We start from the raw sequence: 19,442 nt of genomic DNA, 5'->3' as shown, positions 1-19,442 counted from the left end.
CTCCTCTCTAATGCTTTCCAGTGAGGGGGACTTGGCTCTCTGCACATCTGATTAATATAATTGTCCCAGCTCCTGAAATAAAAGCAGAGGTGCACATAACACTGACTCCTGCGTGCAGTGCCAAGGTGGGGAGGTTTCCTGGATGCCAGGTTTAGCACTTTGACTCCCATTCTCACACACACACACACACTCTCTCTCTCTCTCTCTCAGACACGCACGCTAACTCATACACACAGGCACACACAGTCGCGCACACATTCACACACATACTTAGATTCACACACACGGGCACACACACACAGGCACACACTCACACAGCCTGAAGGAGTGTTGTGGGATGGGCTAACTTCAGGGGCGGAGTAACAGGAATGTCTCAGGTCCCTCTCGGTGGCCTTTGTCTCTTTTCCCTGGAAGTGGAGGAGTCTGTACTCCAAGAGGGGACGTCCTCTGAAGGACGGGGTAGATACTCAGGAGCGGGGTCCAGAGATGGACAGGGATGGGGAAGTGGAGACAAAATGGAGGGGGCGGGGCAAGAAGAGAGCACGTGAGGAATGGGGAGGGGGAGGACCTTCTAGCGATCAGAAATATCACATGCAGAATTTGGTTCTTGGTTTTTGTGTTTTATTAAGATGGATTTAGTAAACCAGCCGAAGCGCAAGATACGGAGTCTACATTGCAAAGGACGAGTCTTAGTCTCTCCCTAGTTTGAACTCATCAGGAGTAGCTGGGAGAAGGGTGCCAGAAGCCTTGTGTGGGGCGCGCAATGCCCTTTTGCAGCGACCCCATTCTCTGCACCCCACGGACTATGCTGGTCCCCTCCAATCCAACTGGAAGGAAAGGAAGGAGAAGTCTGAAGGCGTTGGATCCTTCCTAGTGCGCCTTTTTCTCTGCCACTTATTCCCAGAGTGTCCTTGCCTCTGCTCCGATACCCCAGCCTCACTATGACAAAGCACATCCTGTGCCCTCTGGCCAGAAATCCTCCTTTGGCCTCTGACTCACTGGTGCCATTTCACTGTGTACTGTCCTTCCGGCCATTGTCACTGGGTGAAGCTCCAGAGAGCTTGGAGCCCGAGAGAGCTGGATTCTTAGAGCGTCGCTGTCCGCACAAACGTTCTTGAGATTTCTTCAGATCTGAAAGTCAGCCTGAGTTTTTAGACTTGCTTCGAAAGGCTTTGGCCCTTGGAAAAAGGAAATCAACACTCCAGGAACAAGATTTTCCTCGACTTTGTCTCAACCCAAAGACACTATAGCAGCGCAGTTTTCAAACGTGCTTTGAAAATAAATGGGACAGTCAGCGTGTCCCCACTGGATTTTGCGTTTCCCTTTTTATTACAGCCCCCCCTTTTGTAAAATTGTTACATATCTCCCTACTGCACTAAAAACAGCTCTATCAAAGACACTTTGAGAAAGATTTAATGACATGAAAATATGAAGTCCCCTTAAAAGAGAGTTTCTGGAGTTGCGTTTTAATTAACCCTTCGGTTTTTAAAATCCTGTAACTATTTAGGTGTGCAGCTTACATTCATAATATTTTCAAACAAATATTTTCTAAACCACCATACAAATCTAAGTTTATTATTTTATTTTAAATTTTCTTTATTTATTTTGAGACAAGTCTCTTTCTGTCACCCAGACTGGAGTGTAGTGGTGAGATCCTAGCTCACTGCCCCCTGGAACTCCTGAGCTCAAGCTATCCTTCAGCTTCCAGAGCTGGGATTACAGGCCTGAGCCATTGTGCCTGAGCAAAATCCGAGTTTATACTGTAATATAAAATTCCAACATTTCAGAGAAGGTGAAAGTCACAATGTTACCCCAGTTCCTGGGGTCCCTGCCAAAATTTTGGTGAGTAATCCTCCGGGTTTTCCCTACTTAAAATATATATTATGTGAGTGGCATTACTGGTACATCCTTACATCCATACATCCTTATCCTTTTTAAAATGTGTAAAAGTAGTCTGGGCTCAGATCTTCTCATAACAATACTTAAAAATTCATCCTCCTCTTTTTAAGGACTGCATGGAATTTTAACGCATGACTGTTCTTTAGAGGACTATGGAAATGTTATTTCTTTATCTCCATTGTGGTAGCAGATACGTGGTTGTGTAAAACAGCCAAACAGTACAACTCCATGAGCTGTACATTTCAAATACATACATTTATTGTATGCAAAGTATGTCCCCATAATGGTTTAAAATATTATCCTATTTGAGGTTTGCACTTTGACTTTGTAAAACAAAACCAAACCCTTGTTTTTGTACCCAAGAGATACACCCTGGCACATCTGGAGGTAGAAGCTCGTGTTCTCTGCAGCTTGACCACCTCGCAGCCTCTGAAATAAGAATAATCCGCGGTGGCTCAAGCCTGTAATCCCAGCACTTTGGGAGGCCGAGACGGGCGGATCACGAGGTCAGGAGATCGAGACCACCCTGGCTAACACGGTGAAACCCCGTCTCTACTAAAAATACAAAAAACTAGCCGGGCGAGGTGGTGGCGCCTGTAGTCCCAGCTACTTGGGAGGCTGAGGCAGGAGAATGGCGTGAACCCGGGAGGCGGAGCTTGCAGTGAGCTGAGATCTGGCCACTGCACTCCAGCCTGGGTGACAGAGCGAGACTCCGTCTCAAAAAAAAAAAATAATGAATAATAATAGATACATAAGCCATATACGCTGTTAGGGCAGAGATTCAGCACACCCAGAGGGAAAAAAAACGTTATGGTAAAATGTTCATAAATAACAAAACTGCGAGAATACCGACACGGACAAAATTAAAACGTTAGAAATAGATAAAAACTACCATCTTTCAAATATTATTCTCACTTTGCACTTTTCTCTCCCCTCTCCCCTCCCGCCGCTTCCTCTGTCTGCGAAACGTCCCCCGCCCCCCCTTTCTTCCCTCCTTTCTCCATTCTCTGCTTTCGATCCCCATGTATTCCAGCCTGGAGGCCAATACACTTCACCGCGTCCGCCTGGGGCAGGTCAGGGAAGGGACGCGAGGCAGAGCTATCACCGTTTTCCGCGAGCCGCAGCGCCCTGGTCCCCACTGATCTTGTATCATTTCAGTGACCTTCTCTCCACTCTTTGATGGGGCCACACTCGGGGAGTAAATTAGGATCCTCACTGAAGGGGCAGGACCCTGGGAGGCTTTTTCCTGGCCTGTTGGTTGTAGGTTTTCCTTCGGACGGCGGAGCCCCTTTCCATCAGAACGGCCCAGAGGCGGTCGCTGCCTTCCCGGGGAGACGGAGCAGCAGGAAGCGTTTTCAGATCCTGGAATCCGTGGGCGGCCCGTGGGAGGGACTGAGGGGCATTTTCCTACTCACCCGGCTCGGAATCCACCGCGGTGCTGTTTCAAGCGAGTCAGATTCCAGATCGTGCTCCAGCCTGAACTCAGAATTCCTGCCCCGCGGGTCTGCATTTTCACAGCGGCAGGTGTGAGTGACCCGCAGCTGGAGACCAGAAGCCTGAAGGCAGCTCCGCCCTCCCCAGCCCACAGCGCCGTTATTCCGTTTCTATATCAGTAAACACATTTCATTTTCCGTAGACCAGGGCAGAGTGAGGGGTGATCCCAATCCTCGCAGTGAACTCCGGGCCACAGACTGGAAAACGCGCGCGGGCGCCCAACGCAGCCTCGTCCTGAGTTACACAAGCTACCGTGCTGGGACGTTTCTCTTTCTTTTCCGGACCCAGCAGTGGCGCCTAAAGTCTGCAAGGAGAAAATCTCCTGTGTGCTGGTAAGTCCAGGAATCTAAGGCAAGTGCTGAGGGTGAAAGCGTCGTTGATGGGCCTGAAGAGAAGAGGCTGGAGATGGGATAGAGGGGGAGGGCTTTGGACAGAAAAGACCTGGGAGATTTGTTTGGGGAGGGCAGCCAGGCCTAGACCTGGGGAGCGACTCACCCAAAGTCCAAGATTATCAGGGCCTCCCCTACCCCAAAAAGGGAGGGATTGGCTTCCCGTCTTGTCGTGATCACCTCTAAATGCGTAGGAACAAACTTTGCATATTATTATTATTATTATTATTATTATTATCGTCATTGAAGTATTAAAACTCTTTTGGGGGATTAGCTGAATGAGACCCTTTACTGGAACTGGCACAGGGAGAAAAAGTCCTCGAGACAGGGTAGACACTCTGGAGGGAAGGGCTTGGGACCAGTGTCGGGAGAGCTGGGTCTGTCTCCCTCTCTTTCCCTCACTACCCTTGTGACATTTAGCAATGTAAATAATCCCTCTAAGGTGGGGACAGGACCCCAGTCCCTGCTGTGCTCAATAAATTATGATGATCAAAATAAATAATCAGTGAATATGGATGGGAAAATTGAGTAATTGTTAAAACTCTGTGATGTATGACATTTTCATCTACAGAAAAGTGCAGGCTAGGGGTCTTGGGGAATGGTTAGTAATCATAGGTAGAGTTCCATTTAAAAAATAATGTTCGTAAGGCTGACAAAGATGGAATGGACACAGTTCCTGATCATGGATGGTTCATTGTCTAATGGGGGTTGGTACCAGATGGTAAATGACAGTTGGACGTGGTGGCACTCGCCTATAGTCCCAACTACTCAGAAGGCTGATGTGGCAGGATTGCTCCAGCCCTCGGCGGAGCGGGAGCGGCGTGGCGTTTCTGGGGTGTCCGAATGTGTTGCTGCGAGCGCTCTGCGGTCGCCTCGGGGCTCAGGTGCGATGTCGGGGGTGGCGGAACTGAACGCGGCTGGTTGCCGCCACTCCTCAGCCCTGCTTTCTCGTCTCTTTTCGGTCCTCCTCGGGGTCGCGCATCACCCGCCCCTTGCACTTTCTGGTCTCTTCTTGCATTTGGTCTCCTCACCCCTCTTCCGCCTCCTCTCACTTTTCGGACAAACCAGCCCTTCTGATGTCCCTGGGTCCTCGGGCTGTTCCTGTGAATGGCATTCGAGGGCCCTTCCAGCTGTGCCGCAGAGGCAGCCACATTTCCCGGTGCTCGGAGCGACTTTCGGGTCCCTGAAGCCCTGTCCTTTCCCTAGAATCCGCGTGTTCTCATCTCCCGGGGGTGGGGGGCCGCAGTCCCTGGAGTTGGGGCCTTCCTTTTTTTGGGGACCAGGAGCTGGTGCTTCCTGTTGCTGTGGGGACTGTGGGGCTCCTGACTCTCAAGCTGAGGGGTTGGAGTCTGCAGGCTCCGGGCAGAAGATTCTTCATGCGACTTCTCCCATCCCCAGCTCATTCTCCCCTGGCCTGCCCTTCCCAGGGTTCTTTCCTCTCTGGCAACCCTCCCCGCTGCTGTGGACTCCAATGATCTAAGGACACCAGGTTCCCTCCAACCTCCTCCCCGTCCCATCTCAGGGCCCCCTGGGTCCTGTTGTCCTCCCTGCTTCCTGCTACTCCTTTCTGTCTACAGTTCTCTGATCTATTTGTAGGATATCCTCTGCCCTCATTCCCTGCCCTGCCACCGCAGGCCCCTCTTGCCTCCCTTATGGGCCATTCCTACAAGCAGCCTTCACCCAGTGCTGCCCGTATGCCTCCCCCTTCCCAACTGTCCCTGACCCTAACTTTCTGGTGCTGTCTTTTGTCCCGTGGACTTCCCTCCATCCCACTTCCCTCCAGGCCACTTGAGGGGAGCCCTGGTGCTAATGAAAGTTGGGCCTTAGGCAGGGCACAGGGCAGCACAGATGCTTCCCCTCCTCCAGTACAAGTGCCTGCTCTGGGCCCTGCCTCACGGTGGCCCCTTGCCCACTCCATCCTCAGCCTCACCCTCTTGACCCCACCCTGCAGCACACAGGTGCTGGACCATCGCTCCCTGGTCCCTCTGCCCCTCTCCACCTTGGGACCTTGTGTTGCTCCCACCTCTTGCCCAGCTGCCTTGGGCCCTCAGCAAGTTCTCACCTTCCCCAAAACCCACCCTCCCCCACAGAACCCCTCCCTTCTTGTTCTCACTTTACCCCAAGTTCTCCCAGGGTCACCCCCACTCCATGCTCATGCCATCCTTTAGTCTTTGCCCTGCCCATCTCCTCACCCCCACCCAGACCCAACACAGGCTCTGGTCCAAGGGCTCCTTGACCTTCATCCTCTTTTGGTTCCTTGACCCCAGTGGGCTCTCAGTTCCTGGACTTATCCAGAATCTTCACTTACCACATAGTGGGCTGTGGTCTCCTCCTCTGGGCCTTCTCCCAGCACCACCTTCCTCCAGTGAGGGTTTTGTAACCTGAACTCTCTTTTGGAGTGTGACCACTCCCCTTCCAGCACCACTCCCCTCTGAAGGCCCTTCCTCAGGCCTGAATCTCACCTCTGCCTTGGTTTTTTTCTCTCTGACCAGGACCCCAACCTCTTTCTAATTCTATATTATTGTTTGGTACACTGTGACAATTTCATTTTGTTGTTTAATTGTGGTAAAATATACATATAAACTTCACTATTTTCACCATTTAAAAGTGGACAGTTCAATGGTATTAAGTACATTCTCATTTTTGTGCATCCTGAAACTCTGTGCCCATTAAACAGTAACTCCCCATTCCTCCTTCCCCCTGGCCCCTGAAACCACTATTCTACTTTCTGTCTCTATGAATTTGGCTATTGGGAATTATGCTGCTATGAACATGAGTGTTCAAATATCTTTTTAATGTTCTGCTTTCATTTCTTTTGGGTAAATACCCAGATGTAGAATTTCTGGATCATATGGTAATTCATTGTTTAGTTTTTGGAGGAACCAACACACTGATTTCCATAGCAGGTGCCCCATTTTGTCTTTCCCAATGTAGTACACAGACATTCTAGTTTCTCTACCTCTTTGCCAAACTTGCTGTTTCTCTCTCTCTCTCTCTCTCTGTCTTTCTCTGTGTGTGTGTGTACTTGTGTGTATGTTTGATTATAGCCATCCTAGTTGGTGTGAAGTAGTAGCCCATTGTGGTTTTGATTTGCATTTCCCTAATAACTACTGATGTTGAGCGTATTTTCATGTGTCTGTTGGTCATTTGTATATCTTCTTTGGAGAACTGGCTATTCAAATTCTTTGCCTACATAGTTTTTTTGAGTCTTGTTTTTGTGTTATAGGAGCTCTTTATGTATTCTGGATATTAATATTTTATTAGATAAATGATTTGCAAATATTTTCTTCCATTCTGGTGGCCGCTTTTTCACTCTGCAGATTGTGTTTTTTAATGCTCAATTTTTTTTTATTTTGATGAGTCCAACCTACCAATTTTTCCTTTGTTGTCTGTGCTTTGGTGTTATATCCATAAATGCCTTGTCAAAACCTGTGTCATGAAGATTATTCCCAATGTTTCATTCTAAGAATTTTTCAGTTTTAGTTCCTGAGTATAGGTCTTTGATTTATTTGGAGTTAACTTGTATATGTGGTGTAAGTTAGGAGTCCAACTTCATTTCTTTTTGTATGTGAATGTCCAGTGTTCCTAGCACTGTTTCTTGAAAAGATGTACTGACCCTCCCTTACTCCCACCTTGTCCACGATGAGCCTTCCTCAAAGGCAGCGGCCCTCGACTCCATCTCACCCTCACCTGTGCAGCACAGCCATGCTGGTCATGGGTCACCTGAGCCTGGGTCCCTTCCCATTTCCACCCTCTTCTCTGGCAAGACCTTCCTTCCACCACTGCCTTCAAGCTCCTCCCTCACCACTGCAGGGCAACCTCTCTCCTTGGCCTCCTCCCTATACCCTTAGGTGGCCTGTGGCTGCCCCGCCTTGGCACCTGGCCTACATGTTTGCCATCTCCTTTCCCCCATCTTCCGTTCCTCAGTCCGCTCCTCCATCCTCGTGCCCTCCCAGTTTTCCTTGTATCTAAAATCCTCATGCTTGTCCCTTTGCCTGTGTGCATTTCCTGCCTCCTCAGGAAGGTTGGGACCGCAGACCTGTGTGTTAACTTCGATGTAAAGTTGCTTCCAGGAAGAAGTTTCATCTGTGGTTTCCTCTTCCCCAGGGCCCCACAGTCTTCATTACAACCTCACAGTGCTGTCCCAGGATGGATCTGTGCAGTCAGGGTTTCTTGCGGAGGGACATCTGGATGGTCAGCCCTTCCTGCTCTATGACAGGCAGAAATGCAGGGCAAGGTCCCAGGGACAGTGGGCAGAAGCGGTTCTGGGAGCTGAGACCTGGGACACAGAGACTGAGGACTTGACAGAGAACGGGCCGGACCTCAGAAGGGCTCTGGTATATATCAAGGGCCAGAAAGGAGGTGAGAGTAGGCAGCGGGCAAGAGTGATGGGAGAAGCCTTTTCCAGGAGAGCTGGGGGCAGAGAGCAGGGACCTGTCTATTCCCACTGGATCTGGCTGGGGGTAGGGGTGAGGAATGGGGGTCAGCGGAGCTCAGCGGGGAGGTGAGCTAGCACTCAGCCCACACAGAAAGGCATGGAGGAGGGCCAGCAAGGGGTCCCCTCTGGTCTGAGTTCCTTACTTGGGCTGGAATGGAGAAGTCACTGCTGGGTGGGGGTAGACTTGCATTCCCTCCGGGAGATTAGGGTTTGTGAGATCAGGAAGCCAGCAGCACCAGGGGCTTTAGGCATTCCTACTCTTATGGGTAGCTCTTCCTCTCTCTCAACCTGGAGACTCAGGAATGGACAGTATCCCAGTCCTCCAGAGCTCAGACCTTTGCTATGAACATCACAAATATCTAGAAGGAAGATGCTATGCAGGCCAAGATACACTCCCGCCCTGTATGGGGAGACTTCAGGCAGAAACTACAGTGCATCTGGAATCCTGTGTGGGTGTCAGGAGAACAGATACTGGGCCTGGGTAGGGGCTTTCCTCTCCGCTATTCCACTAGAGTCACCCCTACCTCCAGCTCCGTCAGGGAAACTCTCCTTGTGCTATGGATGCATGTGTTTTCTGTTGGTGTGTTATATCCTGATTTTTCCCTCCTGTTAGAGCCACTGGAAAAAGACAGCAGGTCAAGGATTGAAGAGTCCAGTGTCATAATCTGGGAAAGCAGTGGGCCCTTTGACAGAAGCCTGAACCTGGGTGGGTGTCAGGCAGGAGAGGAAGCCCCAGGGCCAAGGCTGCCCCGTCTGCCTCCCAGCCTGCCCATTCCAAAGAGTTCCTCTGGCCCCACGTACCAGGAGCCCACGCCTGACCTTCCCCTCCTCAGCATCAATGCAGGGATCCCAGAGCATAAAGACACAGTCTTGAGGCCCATCCTTCTGCCAGCCTAGAGGAATTGGGCCCCAGGGTGAGGACAGACTTGCAGAAGGTCTGGGGTCTGTGAGGACTTCTGCCAGAGTTGGAACAGTGGAGTGGACCAGCTCTGTTCCCTGCATCTCCATTAGAGGGGAGGAGGGTTTGGCCACGTGCTTCATTGTCTCTGCCCTTTCTTCTCCAGCCTCCTCTCCCCCACCATCAATGTGACCCGCAGTGAGGCCCTGGAGGGCAACATGACCCTGATATGCTGGGCTCTGGCTTCTATCTCCAGAATATCTCTCTGACCTGGTGTCAGGATGGGGCGTCTTTGAGCCAGGATGCCCAGCAGTCTGGGGGTATTCTGTCCAATGGGATGGGACCTACTAGACAGAGGTGGCCTGCAGGATTCCCCAAGGAGAGGAGCAGAGGGTCATCTGCTCCATCGGATACAGTAGGAATCACAGCACTCACCTTGTGTCTTCTAGTGAACCTGGGACCACCCTTGAGGGTTCCAACATAAGGAGGATCAGGCCAGGGTGGGGGAAGCAGGAACGACTGTGGCTTTGGGTACCCGGTATGTAACAGGCCCTTTTTTCCAGGGATGGCCCTGGTGCTTCAGAGTTGATGACAAGCCATTCCATATGTTGCTGCTGTTGCTACTTTCATCATCATTAGTATTATTATTAGTAGTATTATTCTCTGTGTCCTTTGATACAAGAAGAAGACAATTATCAGGTGCAACGGGTCCAGGTTAGAAAAGGGGACAGTTGCTAGAGATGGGAAGGTCCCTGGCTGGGCAGTAGGGACCCCTCATACCTTCTGTACAGATAGGCATGTAGGTGACAAGGTTTCTGGAACAGGCGATGAAAGTTGGGGTATTTGGGAGGGGAATGAGAGCCACGTTGCCATCTACACCCCTGTGAGAAAGAAATTCACCCATTCAAACCCAAAGAATAGACTCAGAGACCCAGAGAACAGCGAAAGAGAGACTTTTAATGACAGTCTTGCAAGATCAGGTGTCTGGAGTGCAGGCATACCTGGGACAGTTTCAAAAAACAATTTATTCCCTAATGTGCAAGTCCCTCCCCCAATTCCTCATTAGCTAAATATATGGGGTTACAGTCTTCCTGGGCATCACCTATTGGTAGTTGGATTAAGATTTCAAGTATGTTCTTCAGGGTCTTTTTGCTGCATTTTTTGCTGCATTTTGTTGCAGCCCATAATGCCTGGTGACTGTCTCAGGACTCTTTTGGCATTTGACTTATGGCCCTAGTGGCTGCACTTAGGTGACAGCAAGCTAGCCCAAACTAAATTCTTTGGTGAGGTGGGGAGGGGGGTCATTGAAGGGGCCCCGACCAATAAGCTCCTGGACACTGGGTCAAAGGGAAAGCAGGAAGGAGGGGGTTGTGGCTTAGTACATTTTGCTTCTTTATCTCTTCATTTCCATGTGGCCTGCTTAAACAGATTCTAAGGCACTTATGAAAATGAACCATCATGTGTACGTTATTTTTTACAGTTTCCTCCTCTTTTCTTTTATCCTTTTGGTCTTATTTTCACTTAGATATCTGGAAGTTTTTACTTTCTTCATTATAGGAGGAGGAGTTTAGTTTGACTTTTAATAATAGTAAGACATTCTGTTGGGACATTAGCGGCATTTGTTTATTAATAGCTACTTTCATTAACCTTTGTGTTAAGCCCTTCACACAAGGGATGACACAACATCCTATGGCTGTTAAGACCCCAGCCATAATTATGAGAGATGTAAGAACTGAAGCTACCATTCCTTTCCATTTTTCAAACCAACCTTCTAACCAGTTAGTAAAAGGGTCGTTTACTCCTGTGTTTTCTGCCAACTCATTGACTAGAGTCGTTAGTCCCTGCAGTCCCTTTATGATGCTTCCATTTGAGGCAGCACTGTTGTGAATGAAAGTGTCACATTTTCTGCCCAGCATATCGCATGTACCACGTTTCTCTGCTAATATTATGTCCAGTGCAATTCTGTTTTCCCAAGCCATTTAGCTAGTGGCCTTTAGTTATCTGGCTTCTTCCTTAAGGGCATTTGGAGTGTAATTGATGAATCTTTGCTGATTATAAGACATGTAATTAATCCAATTTACATTCTTGTTAATAGTTGACCACCAGAAAAGTGCTGACTCAAATCCAGCAGGTATTTGGTTTCATGCTTTAAGTTTATTAGGCTGTCCTCTAGGTACCCCTATGGAGTTTAGATAGATAGATAAATAGATAGATAGATGATAGATGGATAGATAGATGAATAGATAGATATACAAAGTTTTCATCCCCTGATCCAGAAGCCTTGTGTGTATGTGTGTGTGTGTGTGTGTGTGTGTGTATGCGTGTGTGTGTGTATATATATGTGTATATATATGGGTTAAAATAAATTGCTAAATTTCTCTGATCTCGATGACCATGTGTATTTTTAGCTATTTTATGGAATGCCAGGGTGAACGGAATGGCCAATTGTACTAAAGCACAAGTCCCGGCCCAATTGGACGGTAACAAGTTACGGAGGGTCCCTTTCCCGATGAGTGGTTGCCTCATTCTGGGTTCCCAGTGACATTTAGGACGTGGGTGCAGGTTGAGAGTTTTCCCACGGGTTTATCGAAATTCACCTTCTGTCTAGAGAGACACAGGAGTGATTTATACTCCCTATAGAGAACGAGGGGATCTGATCTCTGCAAAGTGGGAAAGAGCAATGACAGATTTTACAAGTCTTATTTCCCCATGCATCCTCGTCTTGGTATACAGCCAACATGGAATGCATTCCTTTGGGATTAGTATCCCATCCGAGGGGAAACGGGACCACCTGTGCCTGAGGTTGACCAGCGGCGCACGCATAACAGTTACTTTTATTGAGGGCTTGTGCTGAAAATTTCACCCATTTAACCCAGGCATTTATGTCTCTATATCCTTTTAATTTTTAAAGTCTGCCTTAAGTCAGTTATTTTAATTATTTTTACTCTCTTAGGGTTATTGTTTGGTAGGTTAAAGGAAGTTAATGGGACTGGGAGTTATAGTAATTCTGGGTGGGCTTGGGGTAGAGTTGGTGACTAACCTAAAATCTAACTGTTCCATGGAGTTGCTTTTGAGATATTTATTTTAATTTATACCTTCAAGTTTTCTGGTTTAGAGTAGCTGGGTTCTTTATGGTAATTAATATAGGATTGCATTTTAAATTTTTACAGTTAGGTGGCATGTGGTTCCTATACAATACTTAAGTTTCCTTTCACCCCTTGTGTTAGGATTAATTCTAACCATATCAGCCCCCAATGTTGGAGCCTGCGTATAGCTTCCTTTTAGGTTTTCCTTAGAATTAGCTTAAAGGGTTTTCCTTAGAATTAGCTTAAAGGGTATCTTAGGTGATCTATACACTTCCAATTTACCTTCCTTCTGTTTTTTTTTTTTTTTTTTTTTTTACCAGTTTCTTGACCCGAGTGTAACGTGTCCACCCCGATCAGCTGTTTGTACAGCTGTCTCACTTGATAGGGACCTTCCCAGCTTGGGTGGAGCTTGTCTTCTTTCCAAGTCTTAATTAGCACTGAGTTGCCTGGCTGGAAATGGTGAACTGTGAACTCAAGAGGTGGGGTTTGAGTTACAATTTCTTTTAACCGAAGTTGTTTCCTGGGAGTTCACACAATTCCCACACACTTGTTTAGCAAGGGTGTACATTTCTACACACCCATAATTCTTTCGTATTTCATCACACATGGCCTGGGGACCCCAATGACTTCCCTTATGCAATATAGACATTTGATTTTTTATTATGGGTTTATTTATTATTTCTCTCCCATCAGGGAGCACTCACCTTCCATTCTTAGTATGAGTGGCTCCTTATCTTGCCTAGCTTTTCCTCCTCTTTTGAAAATTGGGGTTTTAATATCACCTTAGGGATATCTGAGCTAAACAGTTTAAATTTTTCCTCCAGGAAGACTTACTTAGCAGCCTTATCTACAAGTCTGTTCCCTACAGCTTCCATAGTGTTTTCTTTCTGATGGCCATTTGCATGAACTATGGCTTCTCTGCTGGAAGCAGGAGGCTTTCTAAAACTTGTTCTCCACGTACCAATTCTTTTGCCCTGCTATTGACTAGTCCCTGCTCTGTCCAGATTTTTTCGAAGGTGTGTACTACTTTATAGGCACACCTTTTGTGAATTAGTGAATATATTGTGAATTAGTATATATAGTGTTTCCTTGGTCTTCTAGGAGCTTTAGGGTCTGGTTAAGAGCATATAATTTACAGGTTTGGGTTGACCAGTTATTGAGTAATTTATCTTTTTCACGTAAGGATTGTTTGTTTTTATTAATGACAGCACAACCATTGTGTCCTTTACCATTTATTCCTCAGGATGTCCCATTCACAAACAGCCTCATCCCATTACGTAGCAGAGTTTCTTTAAGGTTTGCTACTAACTTGAGTTTGATACTCTATGATCTCTAAACAGTTATGGTCTGATGCCTTCTTATTCTCCTCTCTTTTTCATAAGAAACTGGTTGGCGTTAGTTTAGGAACCTCCCCAGGGTCCATGGACCCCAGGAGGAACTTGGGGAGGGCAAGAGACTGACCAGCTGGCATCCCAGAGTGCCCTTGGCCCGGCCCTGCTGGGTTTGGCTTTGGGCCAACAGCTGCTGGTTTGAAGAGCTGCCAGCCTGTGGTGCCTTCCCTGATGGGCACTCTCATTAGCAAAGGCATTTCTGGCTCCGCCCTCCCTTCCTTTTTTTTTTTTTTTTTTTGCTTCAAAGGCACCATTCCTCTCCTTGGCAGGCCTAGAGCTACCCTGTTTGTGCTTCATGCAACTCCCACTGGTGACCCAGCAACTGCAAAGTGTCTCCAGTTTGTCCCGCCCTGGGAGGGGACTTACTGCTTTTCCTCCTCCTGGGTTGCAAGGACCCTTCCCTGGCCCAGCCCAGCTCTGTTTAAACAGAACTTTTATACATGACTCCTTGAAACGTTTTGGCAGACTTTTCCCCAGCATGAACTCTCTCTACTTCAGGGATTGCAAACTGGCATCCTCTTTTGCCTGTGTTGGGTTTTGAGTTATTTGAACTGATTATCAGTATTTAAAAGTTATATTTTACATAAAAGTCAGAATTTTGTCCTCTGACAAAGCAGACAATCTGACAACGCGGGACCGGCACCGTGAGAACAGCTGAGCAGCTGCCACAGTTCCCACCCAGCCCTGCAGCCCTCCTTTTGTTGTTTGCTGACCCTGTAGTCATTTGAGTTTACAACCCTAATGCTGATTCTCCTTATGTAGCGTCCCCAGCTCTTCTGCAGCCTTACTGACAGCTAACTGCCCCTGGTGCCCTTACAGCCTCTCAGTAAAACAACAACAAAACCTTAATGTCATCTTATTCATTTACTCTTCCATAACTTGAATCCTTTTGACCACCTCCTGACAAATAGCCATCTAGTTTTGCTGTAGGCAACCCATTACACCTCAAGCAGCCTGATCCTAAACTCTTCCACATGCCTTTCTCCCTTACATCCCCAGTTCCCAGGCTCTGTCCTTCCTCAGTGGTTGCACTGCATGCACCTTTTCCTTGCAACTCCTTGTTGCTTAACCCCCCAGAAACCTCCCCAGCCCTGCCAACCTCTCTGCATTCTCTCACTTCGTCGTGTACTCTTTTTTCCTTTTACATTGTCTCCCCAGTTTTACCTTCTGTGTTTCTCTTTGATCTCTGTCTCTTTTAGTCTCTCTCGCTAATTTTCCTCATCTATTCTCTCTCTGTCATCCCCTGTTTCCTTTCTCTCTAACACTCAGTTTCTTCCTCTTTCTCTCTCTGGGCATGAGCCGAACCATGCTGTGCCCTGGCTCCCCTCGTCTGTCTGCAAAACAGGCAGCTCTGCGGAAATGACTCAGCAGTAACCTTTATCAACAGCTTTTAGAAGCCAGTTGCCACACACAGCTGTGCCACTGGCTCTCTCTTCCTTCAGATATAGCAGCTTAACTCTCTCTCTCTCTCTTTCTCTCACACGCATACACATACACGCACAAACTTTCTGAGCTTCCCTCAGTATTTCCTTAATTGTTTTTTTATTCCATCCATTAATCTTTTGCAGTTTCTTAGTAATATTAGGTCAGCTTTTAGTTACAAAAGTAACCTTTAAAAGACCTTGCCCTACTGGGTCTTCTGGATTTAATCCTGAATATTTTCCACTTGATTCCTGAGCCTCTGCAGAAATGCAGAGGGAGTCTCCTCTTCTTCTTGTTGGATCTCAAATGCTTTTGGGACATTTTGTGTCCTAGGAGTGGACTGTGTAATCCCTCTAATTATTAGCTCCCTAAGGTCTTGTATTTAGACCCGATTCCCGGGGTCATTATTATCCCATCCAGGATCTGCATTTGGGAATTTCTGCTTAGCTGGCAGGACTCCTTACCCAGGAGGATGCTGCTGTCTCTCCCAAATTATTATGGCTCCCCTTCTAATTGTTCCCCTGTCTTTCCTGGTAAACAATATTCATGATTGAATTATCTCAGCCCAAGTATAAAATTGGGTTCTAAAATTTGATCTAGCTGCTCTGCTAAACTGAGGGGATCTTCCAAGAGTGGCCTCATTTCCTTTTAAAATTCCTAACCTCAGTACTTGTTAAAGGCACACTTACAAACCCATTATTATTATTATTTTATACTTTAAGCTCTGGGATACATGTGCAGAACATGTAGGTTTGTTACATAGGTATACACATGCCAGGGTGGTTTGCTGCACCCGTCAACTCATCATCTACATTAGGTATTTCTCCTAATGCTATCCCTCCCCTAAGCCCCCCACCCCCAGACAGGCCCTGGTGTGTGATGTTTCCCTCCCCGTGTCCACGTGTTCTCATTGTTCAGCTACCATTTATGAGTGAGAACGTGCGGCGTTTGGTTTTCTGTTCTTGTGAGTCTCTCTCTGAGAGAGCCTGAGAACACATAGCTGAAGGTTTCCTGAGAATGATGGTTTCCAGCTTCATCCATGTCCCTGCAAAGGACATGAACTCTTCCTTTTTATGGCTGCATAGTATTCCATGGTGTATATGTGCCACATTTTCTTTATCCGATCTATCATTGATGGGCATTTGGATTGGTTCCAAGTCTTTGCTATTGTGAACAGTGCTGCAATAAACATACGTGTGCATGTATCTTTATAGTAAAATGTTTATAATCCTTTGGGTATATACTCAGTAGTGGGATTGCTGGGTCCAATGGTATTTTTGGTTCTAGATCCTTGAGGAATTGCTACATTATCTTCCACAATGGTTGAACTAATTTACACTCCCACCAACAGTGTAAAAGTGTTCCTATTTCTCCACACCCTCTCCAGCATCTGTTGTTTCCTGCTTTTTTAATGATTGCCATTCTAACTGGAGTGAGATGGTATCTCATTGTGGTTTTGCTTTGCATTTCTCTAATGATACATGACTATGAGCTTTTTTTCATATGTTCTTTGACTGCATAAATGTCTTCTTTTGAGAAGTGTCTTTTCATATCCTTCATCCACTTTTTGATGGAGTTGTTTTTTTTTTTCATGTAAATTAAGTTTGTTGTAGATTCTGGATATTAGCCCTTTGTCAGATGGACAGATTGCAAAAATTTTCGCCCATTCTGTAGGTTGCCTGTTCACTCTGATGATAGTTTCTTTTGCTGTGCAGAAGCTCTTTAGTTTAATTAGATTCCATTGGTCAATTTTGGCTTTTGTTACCATTGCTTTTTGTGTTTTAGTCATGAAGTCTTTGCCCATGCCCATGTCCTGAATGGTATTGCCTAGGTTTTCTTCTAGGGTTTTATGGTTTTAGGTCTTATGTTTAAGTCTTTAATCCACCTTGAGTTGATTTTTTGTATAAGGTGTATGGAGGGGGCTCCAGTTTCAGTTTTCTGCATTTGGCTAGCCAATTTTCCCAACACCATTTATTAAATAGGGAATCCTTTCCCCATTGTTTGCTTTTGTCAGGTTTGTCCTTCTTACATTGTTCTAATTCTTTCCTCAAGTTTGGATAAGGATTTAAGGGAGCATTGGGTTTAGCTCCTTCATTATCTCCAAAATCCTTTTCCTCCACTCTTCCTTTTGCCCCCTGATCTCCCTGTCCTCTACTTCGTGAGATGTATAGGGTGGAGGGCAAACGTATTAGAGGATCCCAGGGCTTTTCGCTGGGTGAGAGCTCTTTACTATGCTCTTTTATTTCTCTTCAAGGGGGAAAACGGGGGTCAATTCACTCTTCCAACAAACAGCATAACCCGTCTCCTCTTGAGAAGATGGGGTTTTATCATTCACATAGAGAATTAAAGCTTGGCATACACAGTCCTTATTTGAGCTAAACTTAGGCCAAAGGACTGAAGGTTGACGAACGGGCTTTTTAGGCCAGGTAAAACAGCAATACTTTATTATTTTTTGTTTTTCCTTGTTTCAGGCTTTCTAGTTATTTTTGAGTCAGTTTTGGCAATTTCTATCTTTGTATGAATCTGTCCATTTTATCTAAGTGGTCTAATTTATTGACTTCAGGTTTTTCAGAGTATTCACTTCAATGCTTTTTAATTTCTAAAGGGTCACTAGTGATAATCTCTCTTTTGTTCACAATTTTGGTAATTTATCTCATTTCTCATAATCTCTGTTTTGACTGTTGGTTAAGAAAACAGATAGAGGCAGCAGATGGCTCTGTGATTCTCTAGTTGGAAGGCTTTGATCATACATAGCTGGCAAGCCAGACTGATGCCAGCAACCTCAAAGGAACTGCCAATGGATCTTGACAGGAAAGTCACTGACTCTGGATTGGACTATGCTCAATCAGGGGTAGATGTCAGTGCTTCAAGGGCTATAAAAGAACCAGACAAAAAGAGATTGCACCAATTTGGACTGCTGAGTCCCATTTCTTTATGCAAGAAAACACACTTTACAGCCTCAAACAACCAACAATACACAGGGACATGTCCTCCTCAGAAGAAAACTGTGATAGAAAATTGAAACAGTCAATTAAAGCATTGTTTGTCTAAAAACTGTGAATCTAACTGTTGGGCAATATAAACATGAAGGACTGGCTTTTATATCTCCATGAATGTGCTTACTATCAACATGGGTGGGGCTGCAAGAATGACTCCACTGGGTAACTCCCTCTCTTTTACCTGAAGAATCAAGATGATGCTGTTATGACTATACATACAACTCTTCTGTAGGGGAGAGGATGCTGGAATAATGACTACACTTCACCTCAAATTTCTTTTTTCATATGTGATGCAGTGGTACCAGGAATAGGGATGCAAATAAAAGTACCAGAAACAGGAATTATCTTTAAGCCAAAAACCAGAACTATAATTTTACACCTTTATGTAAGAATTCCCAAGCAACTCAAAGATTGTGCTATGCCTTCACTTCATTTGGCAAAGTCAGGATTAACACTAAATAGAGCTATCTAGCCTGGTGGTCAGATGGCCCCCGTAGTTCCCTACCTACATAACCTACCCTCTATGACCAAGAGTAGACTGAGGGAAGACATGCTAGAATACTATTGCTGCCTGCAGTCTAGGCCAGCACAGCAGCCAAACCTGATGTCACCTCTAAAACTGGAAAAGATTGATATAAAGGGACAGAAGGAGGAATAGTGGCTGAGGGTTAAGTGAATAAATTAAAGAGTTATGAAATGAGTAAAATTCAATATTAGCTTAACTCCTCGAAAGTGCTGTGAGCAAGAGAAGATATTGTCTCTTAGGTCAATTATACTGGATGCCTAAACGAGTGAAGCCATATGTCCCTGAGACCACTCTTGTTTTTGGAACCCGGCAAGGTTGAGTGGTGTCTGCAAACATGAGTAACATCATTCTGGGAGACATATTCATACAAGAGGATGATAGACTGTTCTAATTTTGAATGACTGAATGATACTCTGTTAATATGCTAATACTTCTTTACTTTTGTAATCCTTTCCCTTTAAAAGATATGTGGTCAAAGAAAAGTGGGTAATCTGAGTTATAAGAAAAACATTTAGTCTTTGTCCCTGGTTTCTCCTAAAAACCTTAGAATCTCTTGAGTGAAAAGAATTAGAATACTGATGAGAGGACTCATGGCTGAGTGGACCCTGGATATCTTGAGAATGGGGGCTGGCTGCCAGAGACACATACTTGTGATGAGAGTGCTGTCTTATTCCATTTTGTGCTGCTATAAAGAAATGTCTGACACTGACTAATTTATATAAACAAGTTTCATGTGGCTTGGCATTTTGAAGTCTGGAAATGTTTGAGCATTTGGTGATGGCCTCAGACTGCTCCTACTTCTGCCCTGTGGAGATCACACTGACCCAGTAGCGGGATGGGGAGGACTAAATGTAGGATGCAGTTTATAGAGACCAGACCTGCAGGGTCCAGAACCTTCCA

The 19,442-nt window shown here is 46.1% G+C and overlaps 1 protein-coding gene across 7 annotated transcripts in view; it reads left to right on the top strand.

The window, feature by feature from the left end:
• Positions 1-19,442, top strand: part of LOC108528438 (uncharacterized) — a 113,610-nt gene that overhangs the window by 32,754 nt on the left and 61,414 nt on the right. For 6 of the 7 annotated variants that reach the window (XR_001885152.1, XR_001885153.1, XM_017870233.1 and 3 more), the window contains exon 4: positions 3,536-3,725. Coding sequence is in view for 4 of the 7 variants with exons in the window: in XM_017870233.1 (XP_017725722.1) it covers positions 3,536-3,725 (190 nt within the window). In the remaining 3 variants the exon portion in view is untranslated. Of the gene's footprint in view, positions 1-3,535; positions 3,726-19,442 lie in introns of those variants that run through there. The other variant, XR_001885154.1, reaches the window with a different exon arrangement.

Source organism: Rhinopithecus bieti, unplaced genomic scaffold (genome assembly GCF_001698545.2).
Source record: "Rhinopithecus bieti isolate Rb0 unplaced genomic scaffold, ASM169854v2 scaffold_5150, whole genome shotgun sequence".
NCBI classification, from domain to species: domain Eukaryota; kingdom Metazoa; phylum Chordata; class Mammalia; order Primates; family Cercopithecidae; genus Rhinopithecus; species Rhinopithecus bieti.
Note: the sequence above shows the minus strand (reverse complement) of the source record. Positions and strands in the feature narration are given on the sequence as shown.